General features: G+C 40.5%; 1 protein-coding gene across 1 annotated transcript in view; it reads right to left on the bottom strand.

Annotated features, from left to right (window-relative positions):
• Nucleotides 1–17,269, bottom strand: part of WDR97 (WD repeat domain 97) — a 225,084-nt gene that overhangs the window by 10,758 nt on the left and 197,057 nt on the right. Inside the window, exons 14-15 of the mRNA XM_053708904.1 lie at nt 6,093–6,191; nt 290–447 (exon numbers count right to left, since the gene is read on the bottom strand). Coding sequence (XP_053564879.1) covers nt 290–447; nt 6,093–6,191 — 257 coding nt within the window. The remainder of the gene's footprint in view (nt 1–289; nt 448–6,092; nt 6,192–17,269) is intronic.

Genomic DNA, 17,269 nt, shown 5'->3' with positions numbered 1-17,269 from the left:
CAAGTGTTATAGAGGGAGACTCATTATATTTATTGTAAAATTGTAACTAAGGCAATACAACAGCCCCATTGACTATGGATGCAACAGGTATGATGTCTATTTGATACACAAAGCATACATTAAGCTGTCATTTGAAGTTGAGATATTTGAATAAACTGATAGGACAAAATTACTGATCAGAATTTCATGGTGAAGAAGAATCAGACACAAAGAAGAACTCTCCACCGGTATTTAACTTTAGACAGGCACATAAGCTATCATGTGATAGCAATGGCCTGGGTATTGTTACCTGTTTATTGGGGGTAGTGCCAGCACAGTGCCACCCTGCCGAGGAGGCGCCACTTGCATTTCTTTTTCCAGCTGAACTTCACAGAAATAATTTAAAACCTCCATTGTATTTACATCAATATCAGAGGACCTTTGATCTTGTGTCTTTTTAGGTTTATCCTGCAGTGGCGGAAATATGAATTAGAATATATGTTCTCTAGCATTACACCAATAAAAACAAAGTTTTATTTCCCTTCCCACATAGTGTAGTGGATTCATGGAAGTATGTACCACTAGAAACAGTAACACATGAGTTATCTTGGACTATCTACAGCAAGGATCAGCAAACTTTTTCTGTAAAATGTCAGATAAAAAAAATATTATAGGCTTTGCAAGCCAAGAGGCACAATTGAGGTTATTATGTAGGTTCTTCTAAAACAAGAGAAAACAAATTTACATAAAATTGTACTGATAAAATTTAACATATACAACAAGTAAAAAAGCCACTTGGAAACTTGCTTTGGTTGCAGCCTGAATTTATTTTTTTATTTATGTGAAGAAATGTGTTGTTTTCCTTTGAGTTGGGAATATTGTATTGTCGTAACTTCAGTGCACCGAGCATCTACTCAACTCAGCCAATGTATCATGAAAGCATAGACAATAAGTAAACAAATGAGACGTGTTTTATGGAAAGTAAAAACAAGACAAGGGGTGCCTCATAGTGTAGCCTTACGAACATATGGAAATGATGATAAAGAGCATAAAAATACTCACAAAGGTGAATGCACCTAAAAGTCGGCAGGTGCTGATCAGCAGGCTGACATTCAACAGCATTCAGAACACTGATGCAGACGGTTCTCCCCTGGGGCGGACAGATGGAACTCCCGTGGTCTGGACTATCAGTGTTCGTTAAGGGCTCTTGTGGATAACCGATAAACACAGGAAGAGGTTGGTGGTGCCTAACCACTCCAGTGGGACCTCCAGGTGAAACACAGCCGTGTTCAGCCTGTGTTTATCGGCTATCCATAGGAGCCCTTACCGAACACTGCCCGCCCCACGGGAGAAGCGTGCTGACTGCTGTTGAATGTTCAGCACCTGCCAACTTTTAGATGCATTCACACTTGTGAGTATTTTTTATGCTTTTTACCATCATTTCTATTTGTTTGTATGGCTACACTATGAGGCGCCCCTTGTGTTTTTTATACTTTTACCACAGATGAACCATCACACCACTGGTCCCAAGAGGAGCTACCGCACAGTTTAATTGGATGTTCTTTTATATGGATTTCATTTGATATAAAAGAAAATTTATGCTTACCTGATAAATGTATTTCTTTTTGACACGATGAGTCCTCAGATCATCTTAATTACTAATGGGATATTCACCTCCTGGTCAGCAGGAGGCGGCAAAGAGCACCACAGCCAAGCAGTTAAATAGCTCCTCCCTTCCCTCTCACTCCAGTCATTCGACCGAAGTTAAGGAAATAAAGGAAAAACCAAGGTGCATAGGTGTCTGAAGTTTAAAATAACCAACACCCTGCTTACAAAAACAGGGCAGGCCCTGGACTCATCGTGTCAAAAAAGAAATACATTTATCAGTTAAGCATACATTTTCTTTTCTTTTTTATGTCACAATGAGTCTACGGATCATCTTAATTACTAATGGGATTCAATACCCAAGCTAGAGTACACAGATGATACGGGAGGGACAAGACAGGGAACCTAAACGAAAGGCACCACTGCTTGAAGAACCTTTCTCCCAAAAGCAGCCTCAGCCGAGGAAAAAGTGTCAAATTTGTAGAATTTAGAAAAAGTGTGAAGAGAGGACCAAGTTGCAGCCTTGCAAATCTGTTCCACAGAAGCTTCATTTTTGAATGTCCATGAGGAAGCGACAGCCCTTGTGGAATGAGCCATAACTCTCTCAGGAGGCTGCTGTCCAGCAGTCTCATATGCAAAACGTATGATAGTCTTTAGCCAAAAAGAAAGAGAAGTTGCTGAAGCTTTCTGTCCCTTACGTTTCCCTGAAAAAATCACAAACAAGGTAGACGACTGACGAAGTCCTTAGTCGCCTGCAGGTAAAACTTTAAAGCCCGGACCACATCCAAATTGTGCAGAAGACGTTCCTTCTGAGAAGAAGGATTAGGATACAAGGAAGGAACAACAATTTCCTGATTAATGTTCCGATCAGAAACAACTTTAGGAAGGAATCCTAATTTGGTACGTAAGGAAAATCAGATAAGGAGACTTAAACTGTAATGCCGAGAGCTCTGACACTCTCTGAGCGGAAGAAATAGCAACAAGAAATAAAACTTTCCAAGATAACAACTTAATATCTAAAGAATGCATGGGCTCAAACGGAGCACCTTGAAGAACTTGGAGAACTAAATTAAGACTCCATGGAGGAGTAACTGGTTTGAACACAGGCCTGATCCTGACCAAGGCCTGACAAAAAGATTGCATATCTGGGACATCCGCCATACGTTTGTGTAACAAAATAGATAAGGCCGAGATTTGACCCTTTAGGGAACTTGGCGATAATCCGTTCTCCAAACCCTCTTGGAGAAAAGACAACATTCTAGGAATCCTAACTCTACTCAATGAGTAGCCCTTGGATTCACACCAATAGAGATATTTACGCCAAAGGTTATGGTAAATTCTTTTAGTTACAGGCTTAATAGGCTATGACCGAGTCAGAAATGGCCCGCTTGGATAAAATTAAGCGTTCAATCTCCAAGCAGTCAGCTTCAGAAAAACTAGATTTGGGTGAAGGAAGGGCCCCTGAATCAGAAGGTCCTTCCTCAACGGAAGTCTCCAAGGTGGCAGAGATGCCATCTCCACCATGTGTGCATACCAAATCCTGCGAGGCCAGGCCGGTGATATGAGGATAACGAGGCCCTCTCCTGTTTGATTCGAGCAATTACCCGAGGAAGAAGAGCAAACAGAGGAAATAGGTATGCTAGACTGAAGGTAAAAGGGACCACCAGAGCATCTATCAGTTCCGCCTGGGGGTCCCTGATTCTCAACCCATATCTCGGGAGTTTGGCATTCTGTCGGGAAGCCATGAGATCCAATTCCGGCTGACCCCACCTGAGAATCAGGCTGGAGAACACTTCCGGATGGAGTTCCCACTCCCCCGGATGAAAGGTCTGCCTGCTCAAGAAATCCGCCTCCCAATTGTCAACCCCTGGGATGTGGATCGCCGACAGACAGCAAGGGTGGGTTTCCGCCCACTGGATTATTTTGGTTACTTCTGTTATTGCCAAGGAACTCCTCGTTCCCCCCTGATGATTGATGTAAGCCACAGAAGTTATGTTGTCCAACTGGAACTGGATAAACCGGACCGTGGCTAACTGGGGCCAGGCCAGAAGAGCATTGAAAATCACTCTCAGTTCCAGAATGTTTATAGGAAGAACAGACTCTGACCGAGTCCAAACTCCCTGAGCTTTTAGAGAGCCCCAGACTGCTCCCCACCCTAGAAGGCTGGCGTTTGTTGTCACAATCACCCAAGATATTCTGCAAAAGCAGGTTCCCTGGGAGAGATGCTCCAGAGACAACCACCATTGGAGAGAATCCATTGTCTCCTGCCTCAGTAGTATTTGAGGAGACAAGTCCGCATAATCTCAGTTCCATTGCCTGAGCATGCTTAACTGCAGAGGTCTGAGATGGAACCGAGCAAACGGTATGACATCCATTGCCGCTACCATCAGCCCGATTAACTCCATGCACTGAGCCACTGATGGCCGAGGAGTGGATTAAGGACTCGGCAAGCATCGATAATCTTTGATTTCCTGACTTCTGTTAGAAAAATCTTCATAGACAGGGAGTCTATTATGGTTCCTAAGAAAGTCCCCCTTGTATTTGGGATTAAGGAACTCTTTTCCAAATTTAATTTCCACCCGTGAGATCGTAGGAAGGACAACACCAAGTCTGTGTGGGATCTTGCTAGATGAAAGGATGGTGCCTGAACTAGGATGTCGTCCAGATATGGCGCCACTGCAATGCCCCGTGATCGAAGCACTGCCAACAGAAATCCCAGAACCTTTGTGAAAATTCTGGGAGCTGTGGCAAGACCAAAAGGAAGAGCTATGGACTGGAAGTGTCTGTCCAGAAAGGCAAACCTTAGAAACCTGTGATGACTCCTGCTGCTGAAAAGGAAATACCGTTTTTGCACTAGAAACGCATGGCATGCTTCACCATGCGACTCTAGAACAGACTGGACAAATCCTTCCTAATGTTGCTCTCTCAGAACTGAAGCGCAACTATAGAAAACAGTGTGAAACCACCAGAGCTTTAACACCAGCCTTACTCCAACCCCAGTGCCTACCAAGTAACGCTGCCAAAATACTCTCCATCCAGGAAAGATTGTAATGTCCCTAACATAAAGAGCCATCATCCCTTCAGTGCCCCTTATGTTCAGAGTGTGCTTACTTTTTTCTGAGTCTCCTTACTGTTTCACTGTGCCCCAGAAAATTAAAGTAACACTTACCTTAGCTTCTGCCTGGCAGCAAGGCAGCTCTCAGGTTTGAGAGGTCCTCTCCCTCACATTGACCTGAGGAGAATAAAATGCTGAGTAAATGTTTACCTCAGACTGAAGGATATAGGGCAGCAAGAAAACATGGGAGGCGCAGTGAGAATTATGTCCCACAAGTTCCCATTGCTCTAAAGCCACCAATGCTCTACTGAAGAGACTGATATGGACTACGGCTACACCCTAGAACAAAGCAGCACAATCTTGCACTACTTTAAAAATAATAAACTCTTGATTAAAGAATCTATACTAACACCTCACTTTACCACTTCCTATCACTAACGTAGGCAAAGAGAATGACTGGAGTGGGAGGGAAGGGAGGAGCTATTTAACAGCTTGGCTGAAGTGCTCTTTGCTGCCTCCTGCTGACCAGGAGGTGAATATCCCATTAGTAATTAAGATGATGCGTGGACTCATCGTGTCATAAAAAAGAAATAACTTTTTTTTTCTGCCTTTGTTTCATATTTCAGAATTTTGTTAGCAATTTCTGTCTTGGTTTCATATTCACATATCAATTTTGATTTCTACATTATACACAATATCCCAAATAGTGCGCCCCCTATAGATATCCTTTTGGGCATCTTTTTCAATACTACATTATTTATGGAAACTGAAATTTGAATTTCATAGAATTTTAAATTCATGAAACAGAATTCTTCTTTTCAATATTTTTCAAACATTTAAATACGTAAAAAAAAAATCTTGGTCTCAGGAGGAAGTGGGTCTGCTTTGACCTTACCTACACCTGATCTAGAATACCAGTCAAAACATTTAAAAACAACGTTGTTGAAAGCAAATAAGAAAATGTATATGAAGATAGGGCAAACATCATGCATTTGTTGTGCAACTAAGACATTACTAATCAATAGCTATTGGACGGCATTATAACACTGCAATTTAGCAGTCATAAACTGTGATGATTTGTAATATACTGTATCAAATAATAATTAGTGTTACAGTTCTAATAGTATGTATAATTTGTTGCAGAAGTTGTTAATTTGGGTATATATCATTTTGTAATTGCATTATGGAATCATCAAGATTCTTGAAATCAGTAAATTTCAAGTATTAAATAAGTGAAATGCTAGCCTTTACAATTTACTATCTGTACCCCTATGAAAGAATGGAGGTAAGTGATTTTCAGTTAAAATCTACAAAATAACTTAGAAAGCAAAGAGATTGGAGTATCTGCTCCAGCTGTAGCAAATTTAGATGAATTAGAAATATACACATCTAAAATATATATATTACTTATATACACCATAGTATCATGCAGAGAAAGGGGCTAATATGTTACCCTAAGTCTCCCGGCTCCTTTCATATGGTGACGCTTTACACGAGTTCCTTCATCATAAGCTCCCAGAGTAATTGATCTCAGGGATTCAGCCACAAAATTCTAAAATTGAAAAGCATATCTATGTTATATATTGTTCTCCACAGAAAATTATTCCAGTCGGGTGGAATTATGAAGTAGCAAGGTGGGGGCAGTGAATATAATACAATTTTCTGTTATTTATAAACTCCTTGAAATACAGCAGAGCTACAGCCCACATTACCTTGTTGTAAATAGTTAGAAACAGACCTGAAGCCAGCAGAAAGGGAATGGATATATGTAGAGGAAGAGGGGAACACTGAAGACTTCTGGGAGTTTATAATTAATGCATTAAAAGGACAGTGTACAGTAAAATTGTCTTATCCGATATATGTTGGCGTTGACTTGTTGTAACAGCTGCAAAGTACACAATGTATGTGAAATTGCTAATATGAAACCACAGCCCATCAATTGGCCTAAGCTTGCAGAGAAAGCAAACCTCCTTATGTTATCTCTCTAGGGCAGATTACAATATGAGCACAAAATATTGCGTTAGCGGAATATTTGCGCTCAACTTAGTAATACCAGTTTTTCTGAAAAAGAGAGGAGAAGAGCGCAGACTCAAATGTAGTGTAATATTCCTTTAATACATATGCACACACGACAAGTGGCAACTCACAAAAACATAATTTATGTAAGAACTTACCTGATAAATTCATTTATTTCATATTAGCAAGAGTCCATGAGCTAGTGACGTATGGGATATACATTCCTACCAGGAGGGGCAAAGTTTCCCAAACCTTAAAATGCCTATAAATACACCCCTCACCACACCCACAATTCAGTTTAACGAATAGCCAAGAAGTGGGGTGATAAGAAAGGAGCGAAAGCATCAAAAATAAGGAATTGGAATAATTGTGCTTTATACAAAAAAATCATAACCACCACAAAAAGGGTGGGCCTCATGGACTCTTGCTAATATGAAAGAAATTCATTTATCAGGTAAGTTCTTACATAAATTATGTTTTCTTTCATGTAATTAGCAAGAGTCCATGAGCTAGTGACGTATGGTATAGCAGATACCCAAGATGTGGAACTTCCACGCAAGAGTCACTAGAGAGGGAGGGATAAAATAAAGACAGCCAATTCCACTGAAAAATTAATCCACTACCCAAATCAAGAATTTCAATTTTTAAAATGAAAAAAAAACCTGAAATTATAAGCAGAAGAATCAAACTGAAACAGCTGCCTGAAGTACTATTCTACCAAAAACTGGTTCTAAGAAGAAAAAACATCAAAATGGTAGAATTTAGTAAAAGTATGCAAAGAAGACCAAGTCATTGCTTTGCAAATCTGATCAACAGAAGCTTCATTCTTAAAAAGCCCAGGAAGTAGAAACTTACCTAGTAGAATGAGCCGTAATCCTCTGAGACGGGGATTAACCCGACTCCAAATACGCATGATGAATCAAAAGCTTTAACCAAGATGCCAAAGAAATGGCAGAAGCCTTCTGACCTTTCCTAAAACCAGAAAAAATAACAAATAGACTAGAAGTCTGTTTGAAATCTGAATAGCTTCAACATAATATTTCAAAATTCTTACCACATCCAAAGAATGTAAGAATCTTACCAAATAATTCTTAGGATTAAGACACAATGAAAAGACAATAATTCCTCCACTAATGTTGTTAGAATTCACAACTTTAGGTGAAAATTTAAATGAAGACAGCCAAAACCACCTTATCCTGATGAAAAAACAGAACAAGGAGATTCACAAGAAAGAACAGATAATTTAAAACTGTTCTAGTTGAAGAGATGTCTAAAAAGAACAATACTTTCCATAAAAGTAATTAATGTCCAAAGAAAGCATATGTTCAAAGAGAAGAGCCTGTAAAGCCTTCAGAATCAAATTAAGACTCCAAAGAGGAGAAATTGGCTTAATGACAGGCTTGATACGAACCAAAGCCTGAACAAAACAAAGAATATTAGAAAGATTTAGCAATTCTTACTGTGAAACAACACAGGAAAAGCAGAGATTTGTCCTTTCAAGGAACATGCAGACAAATCCTTATGAAGAAACTATAAAATCCTAGAACTCAATAATAAATCCTATTAGACACCGATTTACGAGCCTGCAACATAGTATTACTTACTGAGTCAGAGAAACTCCTATGACTAAGTACTAAGCATTACATTTTCATACCATCAAATTAATCATTTGAATTCCTGATGAAAAAAATTAAAGTTAAGATATAAGGTCTGGCTATAATGGAAGTAACCAAGATTGGCAACTGAACATCCGAACAAGAACCATATACCAAAACCTGTGTGGCTATGCTAAAGCCACCAGCCACACCAAAGATTGCTCTCTGATGATTTTGAAAATCACTTTTAAAAGAAGAAACAGAGATGAAAAAATATAGGCAGATTGATAATTCCAAGGAAGTGTCAATGCATACACTACTTCCGCCTGAGGATCCCCGAACCTGAATAGGCCCCTGGGAAGTTCCTTGTTTAGATGAAATGCCAACAGATCTATTACTGGAAGCCCTCACATCTGAAAAATTGAAAAACATATATGGGTAAAAAGACCATTCTCCCGGATGTAAAGCTTGATTAACAGAGATAATCCGCTTCCCAATGTCTATACCTGGGAAAAAGACCACAGAAATTAGATAGGAGCTGAATTTAGCCCAAGCAAATATCCAAGATACTTCTGTCACAGCCTAAGAACTGATAGTCCCACCCTGATGATTGACATACGCCACAGTTGTGACAATGTCTGTCTGAAAAAACAATAAGCGTCTCTTCTTCAAAAAGAAACCAAACTGAAGAACTCTGAGAATGCACGGAGTTCCAAAAATATAAAATGGTAATCTCGCCTCCTGAGATTTCCAAACCCCTTGTGCTGACAGAGATCCTCAGACAGCCTCTCAACCTAAAAGACTTGCATCTGCAGATCATGGTCCAGGTTGAAAGAACCGAAGAGACCTATAGAACTAAATGATGGTGATCTTAAACACCGAATCAAAGATAGTTAAACATTAGGATTCAAAGATATAAAAAGTGATATCCTAGAATCCCTGCACCATTATTCAGCATAAGAAAACTGGAAAGGTTTCCTAAATGAGCAAAGGGAATCGAATCCAATGCTGCAGCCATGAAACCTAAAACGTCCATGCATATATAGCAACTTGAAGGAAATAATAGAGACTGAAAATTCCGACAAACGGAACCCAATAAACTTGTCACTTGACAAAAAACATTGACACAATTTATCTGGAAACCTAAAAAGGTGACCCTTGTGTGAGGAATCAAGAAGATCCTCTAACCATGTCTTGAAGAGACAACAAAGTTGAATTGTATGAGATTCCACAGAATGAAAAGACTGAACCAGTACCACCATACCGTCCAAATAAGGAACACTGAGAACCTTAGAAAAGATTCTTAGAGCTGTCACTAGACCAGAAGGAAAAGCAACAAATTGGTAATACTTGTCAAAAAAAGAGAATCTCAGAAAATAAAATAATCTGAATGAAAACAGAAAATGAAGATATGCATCTATTGTATCTATTGTAAACAAATAATGCCATCACTGACCAAAAGGCAGAATAGACCATATAAACTCCATTCTAAAAGATGGTACACTTATATGACAATTCAAAAAGATTTTCTATCTTTGGAACAATGAATAGTCTTGAATAAAACCCCAAAACCCAGTTCCTAGAAATGGAACTGAAATAAATAAATACCCCAGAAGACTCCAGGTCTGAGCAGCGCTTGAGCCCCAACGGGTGACCAGCCGCACTTCACCAGTACCCAAAACATATAGGTCTGAATACACTTCAGGAAAGTGTTAGTCTTACTGAAATAGCTGGAATACGATAGAGAAAAAAGACTTCTCACAGATGGTTTTACTCTGAATCCTATTCTGTACCCAAAGTCTAAGAAGTTTGGACCGAATAGAACCAAACAAATTTAAAAAAAAGTCTCAACCTGCCCCTTACCAGCCAAGCTGGAATAAGAACCGCACCTACATGCAAATTTGGGGAGCTGACTTTAAAAAGGCTTAATTGAATGAAGAAAAAAACTTCCAATTATAAACATGTTACTTGGAGAAGAATTCAGGACTCCATTCTTTAGTAAGAACAGAAAACTAATATAAGCTTAAAGTTTTAGTCTTAGAACTCAATCTTGAAGCCCATAGTAACAGTTAAAGAATTGAATCCAATTATGAACCAAATAATTGATTACCTTGGAAAAAAAAAAAATATGGATTTTAAAAATCAAATTAGCATTCCAAGATTGAAAAGATTGAAGAACACAAAGTTCTTCTAGCTAAAATAGCTAAAGACATAGATTAAACCTCATTTGCGAAAATATCTAATAAAATGACAACACAAATGAAATTATTAGCATGTTAATTAAGTTAAAGGACCAGTCAACACACTGGACTTGCACAATCAACAATATGCAAGAAAACAAGACAATGCAATAGCACTTAGTCTGAACCTCAAATGAGTAGTAGATTTTGTCCTTTTAACAATGCTAAACAAATCATAATCCGATACTTGATCTTAAAGTATCCAACCAGAAAGATGAAGCAATTGCAACATCAGCCAAATAAATTACAGGTCTAAGAAAAGTACCAGAAAATAATTTTCCTTAAATAAGATACAACCATCTGAAGGAAAAAAATAAATACTATTTGCTATAAGAATAATAGTATATTTAGCAGGAGTAGAGATAGCCCCATTAACTTGGGGAATCTTTCCTCAAAACTAACTGCAGGCAAAGAAACAGAATTTATGCTTACCTGATAAATTACTTTCTCCAACGGTGTGTCCGGTCCACGGCGTCATCCATTACTTGTGGGAATATTCTCTTCCCCAACAGGAAATGGCAAAGAGCACAGCAAAAGCTGTCCATATAGCCCCTCCTCAGGCTCCGCCCCCCAGTAATTCGACCGAAGGTTAGGAGAAAAAAAGGAGAAACTATAGGGTGCCGTGGTGACTGTAGTGTATAGAGAAAGACATTTTTCAAACCTGATTAAAAAACCAGGGCGGGCCGTGGACCGGACACACCGTTGGAGAAAGTAATTTATCAGGTAAGCATAAATTCTGTTTTCTCCAACATTGGTGTGTCCGGTCCACGGCATTATCCATTACTTGTGGGAACCAATACCAAAGCTTTAGGACACGGATGAAGGGAGGGCGCAAATCAGGTTACCTAAACGGAAGGCACCACGGCTTGCAAAACCTTTCTCCCAAAAATAGCCTCCGAAGAAGCATAAGTATCAAATTTGTAGAATTTGGCAAAAGTGTGCAGAGAAGACCAAGTCGCTGCCTTACATATCTGATAAACAGAAGCCTCGTTCTTGAAGGCCCATGTGGAAGCCACAGCCCTAGTAGAGTGAGCTGTGATTCGTTCAGAAGGCTGCCGTCCGGCAGTCTCATAAGCCAATCGGATAATGCTTTTCAGCCAGAAAGAAAGAGGTAGCAGTAGCTTTTTGTCCTCTCCTCTTACCAGAGTAAACGACAAACAAAGATGAGGTTTGTCTAAAATCCTTTGTTGCTTCTAAATAGAATTTTAAAGCACGAACTACATCTAAATTGTGTAACAAACGTTCCTTCTTTGAAACTGGATTCGGACACAGAGAAGGAACAACTATTTCCTGGTTAATATTCTTGTTGGAAACAACTTTTGGAAGAAAACCAGGCTTAGTACGCAAAACGACCTTATCTGAATGGAACACCAGATAGGGTGGATCACACTGCAAAGCAGATAATTCAGAAACTCTTCTAGCAGAAGAAATAGCAACCAAAAACAGAACATTCCAAGATAGTAACTTGATATCTATGGAATGTAAAGGTTCAAACGGAACCCCTTGCAGAACTGAAAGAACTAAATTTAGACTCCAAGGAGGAGTCATGGGTCTGTAAACAGGCTTGATTCTGACCAAAGCCTGCACAAAAGCTTGTACATCTGGCACAGCTGCCAGGCGTTTGTGTAACAAAACAGATAAAGCAGAAATCTGTCCTTTTAGAGAACTCACTGACAATCCTTTACCCAAACCCTCTTGGAGAAAGGAAAGAATCTTAGGAATTTTAATTTTACTCCAGGAGAATCCCTTGGATTCACACCAACAGATATATTTTTTCCATATTTTATGGTAAATCTTTCTAGTCACAGGTTTTCTGGCTTGGACCAGAGTATCTATCACTGAATTTGAAAATCCACGCTTGGATAAAATCAAGCGTTCAATTTCCAAGCAGTCAGCTGCAGTGAAACTAGATTTGGATGTTCGAATAGACCTTGTACTAGAAGATCCTGTCTCAAAGGTAGCTTCCATGGTGGAGCCGATGACATATTCACCAGGACTGCATACCAAGTCCTGCGTGGCCACGCAGGAGCTATCAGAATCACAGAGGCCTTCTCCTGTTTGATCCTGGCTACGAGCCTGGGAAGGAGAGGGAACGGTGGAAATACATAAGCTAGGTTGAACGACCAAGGCGCCACTAATGCATCCACTAGAGTCGCCTTGGGATCCCTGGATCTGGACCCGTAACAAGGAACCTTGAAGTTCTGACGGGACGCCATCAGATCCATGTCTGGAATGCCCCATAATTGAGTTAACTGGGCAAAGACCTCCAGGTGGAGTTCCCACTCCCCCGGATGGAAAGTCTGACGACTCAAGTAATCCGCCTCCCAGTTGTCTACTCCTGGGATGAGAATTGCAGATAGGTGGCAGGAGTGATCCTCCGCCCATTTGATGATCTTGGATACCTCTCTCATCGCCAAGGAACTCTTTGTTCCTCCCTGATGGTTGATGTAAGCTACAGTCGTCATGTTGTCCGACTGGAATCTTATGAATCCGGCCTTCGCTAGTTGAGACCAAGCCTGGAGCGCATTGAATATCGCTCTCAGTTCCAGGATGTTTATCGGGAGAAGGGACTCTTCCTGAGACCATAGACCCTGAGCTTTCAGGGAGTCCCAGACCGTGCCCCAGCCTAATAGACTGGCGTCAGTCGTGACAATGACCCACTCTGGTCTGCGGAAACTCATTCCCTGAGACAGGTGATCCTGAGTCAACCACCAACGGAGTGAGTCTCTGGTTACCTGGTCTACTTGAATCTGGGGAGACAAGTCTGCATAGTCCCCATTCCACTGACTGAGCATGCACAGTTGTAACGGTCTTAGATGAATTTGAGCAAAAGGAACTATGTCCATTGCTGCAACCATCAATCCTATTACTTCCATGCACTGAGCTATGGAAGGCTGCAGAATAGAGTGAAGAACTTGACAAGCGTTTAGAAGCTTTGACTTTCTGACCTCTGTCAGGAAGATCTTCATTTCTAAAGAATCTATTATTGTTCCCAAAAAGGGAACTCTTGTTGACAGGGACAGGGAACTCTTTTCTACGTTCACCTTCCACCCATGAGATCTGAGAAAGGCTAGAACAATGTCTGTATGAGCCTTTGCCTTGGAAAGAGACGACGCTTGAATTAGAATGTCGTCTAGATAAGGTGCCACTGCAATGCCCCTCGGTCTTAGAACCGCTAGAAGGGACCCTAGCACCTTTGTGAAAATTCTGGGAGCAGTGGCTAAGCCGAATGCAAGAGCCACGAACTGGTAATGTTTGTCCAGAAAGGCGAACCTTAGGAACTGATGATGATCTTTGTGGATAGGAATATGTAGGTATGCATCCTTTAAATCCACGGTAGTCATATATTGACCCTCCTGGATTGTAGGTAAAATTGTTCGAATGGTTTCCATTTTGAACGATGGAACTCTGAGGAATTTGTTTAGAATTTTAAAATCCAGAATTGGTCTGAAAGTTCCCTCTTTTTTGGGAACTACAAACAGGTTTGAATAAAACCCCTGACCTTGTTCCGCTGTTGGAACTGGGTGTATCACTCCCATCTTTAACAGGTCTCCTACGCAATGTAAGAATGCCTGTCTCTTTATCTGGTCTGAAGATAAGCGAGACATGTGGAACCTTCCCCTTGGAGGAAGTTCCTTGAATTCTAGAAGATAACCCTGAGAGACTATTTCTAGTGCCCAGGGATCCGGAACATCTCTTGCCCAAGCCTGAGTAAAGAGACAGAGTCTGCCCCCTACTAGATCCGGTCCCGGATCGGGGGCTACCCTTTCATGCTGTCTTGGTAGCAGCAGCAGGCTTCTTGGCCTGTTTACCCTTGTTCCAGCCTTGCATTGGTTTCCAGGCTGGCTTGGCCTGGGAAGCGTTACCCTCTTGTCTAGAGGCCGCAGAGTTAGGAAACGGTCCGTTCCTGAAGTTACGAAAGGAACGAAAATTGGACTTATTCTTAGTCTTGAAAGGCCTATCCTGTGGGAGGGCATGTCCCTTCCCCCCAGTGATGTCTGAAATAATTTCCTTCAATTCTGGCCCAAAAAGGGTCTTACCTTTGAAAGGAATATTAAGCAATTTTGTCTTGGAAGATACGTCCGCCGACCAAGACTTTAGCCAGAGCGCTCTGCGCGCCACAATTGCAAACCCTGAATTTTTCGCCGCTAATCTCGCTAATTGCAAAGCGGCATCTAAACTAAAGGAATTAGCTAACTTAAGTGCGTGAATTCTGTCCATGACTTCCTCATATGGAGTCTCCTTATTGAGCGACTTTTCTAGTTCATCGAACCAGAAACACGCCACCGTAGTGACAGGAATAATGCACGAAATTGGTTGGAGGAGGTAACCTTGCTGAACAAAAATCTTTTTAAGCAAACCCTCCAATTTTTTATCCATAGGATTTTGAAAGCACAATTGTCCTCAATGGGAATAGTCGTGCGTTTGGCTAGCGTACAAACTGCCCCCTCAACCTTAGGGACTGTTTGCCATGTGTCCTTCCTTGGGTCGACCATGGGGAACAATTTCTTAAATATAGGAGGTGGGACAAAAGGTATGCCTGGTTTCTCCCACTCCTTATTCACTATGTCCGCCACCCTTTTAGGTATTGGAAAGGCATCGGGGTGCACCGGGACCTCAAGGAATTTGTCCATCTTGCACAATTTTTCTGGAATGACCAAAGAGTCACAATCATCCAGTGTAGTTAGCACCTCCTTAAGTAATGCGCGGAGATGCTCTAACTTAAATTTAAACGTCACAACATCAGGTTCTGCCTGTTGAGAAATTCTTCCTGAATCAGAAAGTTCTCCCTCCGATAAACCCTCCCTCACTGCCACTTCTGACTGGTGTGAGGGTATGACAGATAAATTATCGTCAGCGCTTTCTTGCTCCACTGTATTTAAAACTGAGCAATCATGCTTTCTTTGAAATGCTGGCATTTTGGATAAAATATTAGCTATGGAATTATCCATTACTGACGTTAATTGTTGCATAGTAACAAGCATTGGCGCGCTAGATGTACTAGGGGTTGCCTGCGTGGGCATAACTGGTATTGACACAGAAGGAGAGGATGAAGCACTATCCCCACTACCTTCATTTGATGAATCATCTTGGGCAACTTTATTAAATGTGACAGTACTGTCCTTACTTTGTCTGGACGCCATGGCACAATTATCACATACATTTGAAGGGGGGACCACCTTGGCCTCCATACATACAGAACATGTTCTATCTGAAGGTACAGACATGTTAGACAGGCTTAAACAGGCTAATAATGCAAAAAAAACGTTTTTAAACAAAACCGTTACTGTCTCTTTAAATGTTAAACAGAGCACACTTTATTTCTGAATATGCGAAAAACTATGAAGGAAATATCCAATCTTTACCAAATTTTCACCACAGAGTCTTAATGCTTTTAAAGTATTGCACCCCAATTTTCAAGCTTTTAACCCCTTAAATGAGGAAACCGGAGCCGTTTAATCAATTAACAACTTTAACCCCACTACAGTCCCAGCCACAGCGTTTGCTGCGACTCCACCTGTCCCTGGGGGTTATACAATACCAAATTAAGCCTTCCAGGAACGTTTTCAATGATCACCAGACCCTCTCACATGCAGCTGCATGCACTGCATCCAAAAGAAACTGTGCAATTATGGCGCGAAAATGAGGCTCTGCCTACTATAGTGAAAGGCCCTTCCTGACTGGGAAGGTGTCTAAATGACTGCCTGGCGTCTAAAAACGTTCCCCACACTAAAAGTTTAGAAATATCACTTCAAACTTCATAAAAAACTTAAATAAAGCAATCGATTTAGCCCACAAGAGTGTCAACCAGTGTACAGCCCATAATAAGCCTGCATTCTGTTAAGAGTCTAAGAAAATGGCTTACCGATCCCCAAGAGGGAAAATGACAGTCTTCTAGCATTACACAGTCTTGTTAGAAATGGACTAGTCATACCTTGAGCAGAAAAGTCTGCAAACTGTTCCCCCCAACTGAAGTTCTCTGGGCTCAACAGTCCTGCGTGGGAACAGCAATTGATTTTAGTTACTGCTGCTAAAATCATACTCCTCTTTTAAACAGAACTCTTCATCCCTTTCTGTTTTAGAGTAAATAGTACAAACCGGCACTATTTTAAAACAACAAACTCTTGATAGAAGAATAAAAAACTACAACTAAACACCACATACTCTTTACCATCTCCGTGGAGATGCTACTTGTTCAGAGCAGCAAAGAGAATGACTGGGGGGCGGAGCCTGAGGAGGGGCTATATGGACAGCTTTTGCTGTGCTCTTTGCCATTTCCTGTTGGGGAAGAGAATATTCCCACAAGTAATGGATGACGCCGTGGACCGGACACACCAATGTTGGAGAAATACAATTTAAAAACCTTAAAGAAGGACTAAAAGAAAATTCTCAGCCTATTCCATTCCCTAGTATCAGGAACTGGAAAAAAACTTCTGAAGAAATCACAGAAGATAAATAAGCAGAATTTAAATGTTAGCTAGTCTTTAAAATCCAAAGAACTAGTTACTTCAATATCCAAAATAATCAACACCTTTTGAACAAAGAACAAATGTACTCTATTAAAAAATAAAAAAGTAGATTTGTTAGTGTCAATATCTGATGAAGAAAAATTCTGAATGAGAAAAAAACACCATCAGAGAAGGATAATTCATTATGTTGTTGGTCATTTGAAACTTCATCAACTAAAAAAGAAGTTTGAAAAAGACCTAAAAATGTATTAGAAGGCGGGATGTCAGACAAAGCCTTTAAAATAGAATCAGAAAAAAATTCTTATAAAT

This window comes from Bombina bombina, chromosome 4 (genome assembly GCF_027579735.1).
Source record: "Bombina bombina isolate aBomBom1 chromosome 4, aBomBom1.pri, whole genome shotgun sequence".
NCBI classification, from domain to species: Eukaryota; Metazoa; Chordata; class Amphibia; order Anura; family Bombinatoridae; genus Bombina; species Bombina bombina.
This window is presented reverse-complemented; position numbering and strand designations above follow the sequence as displayed.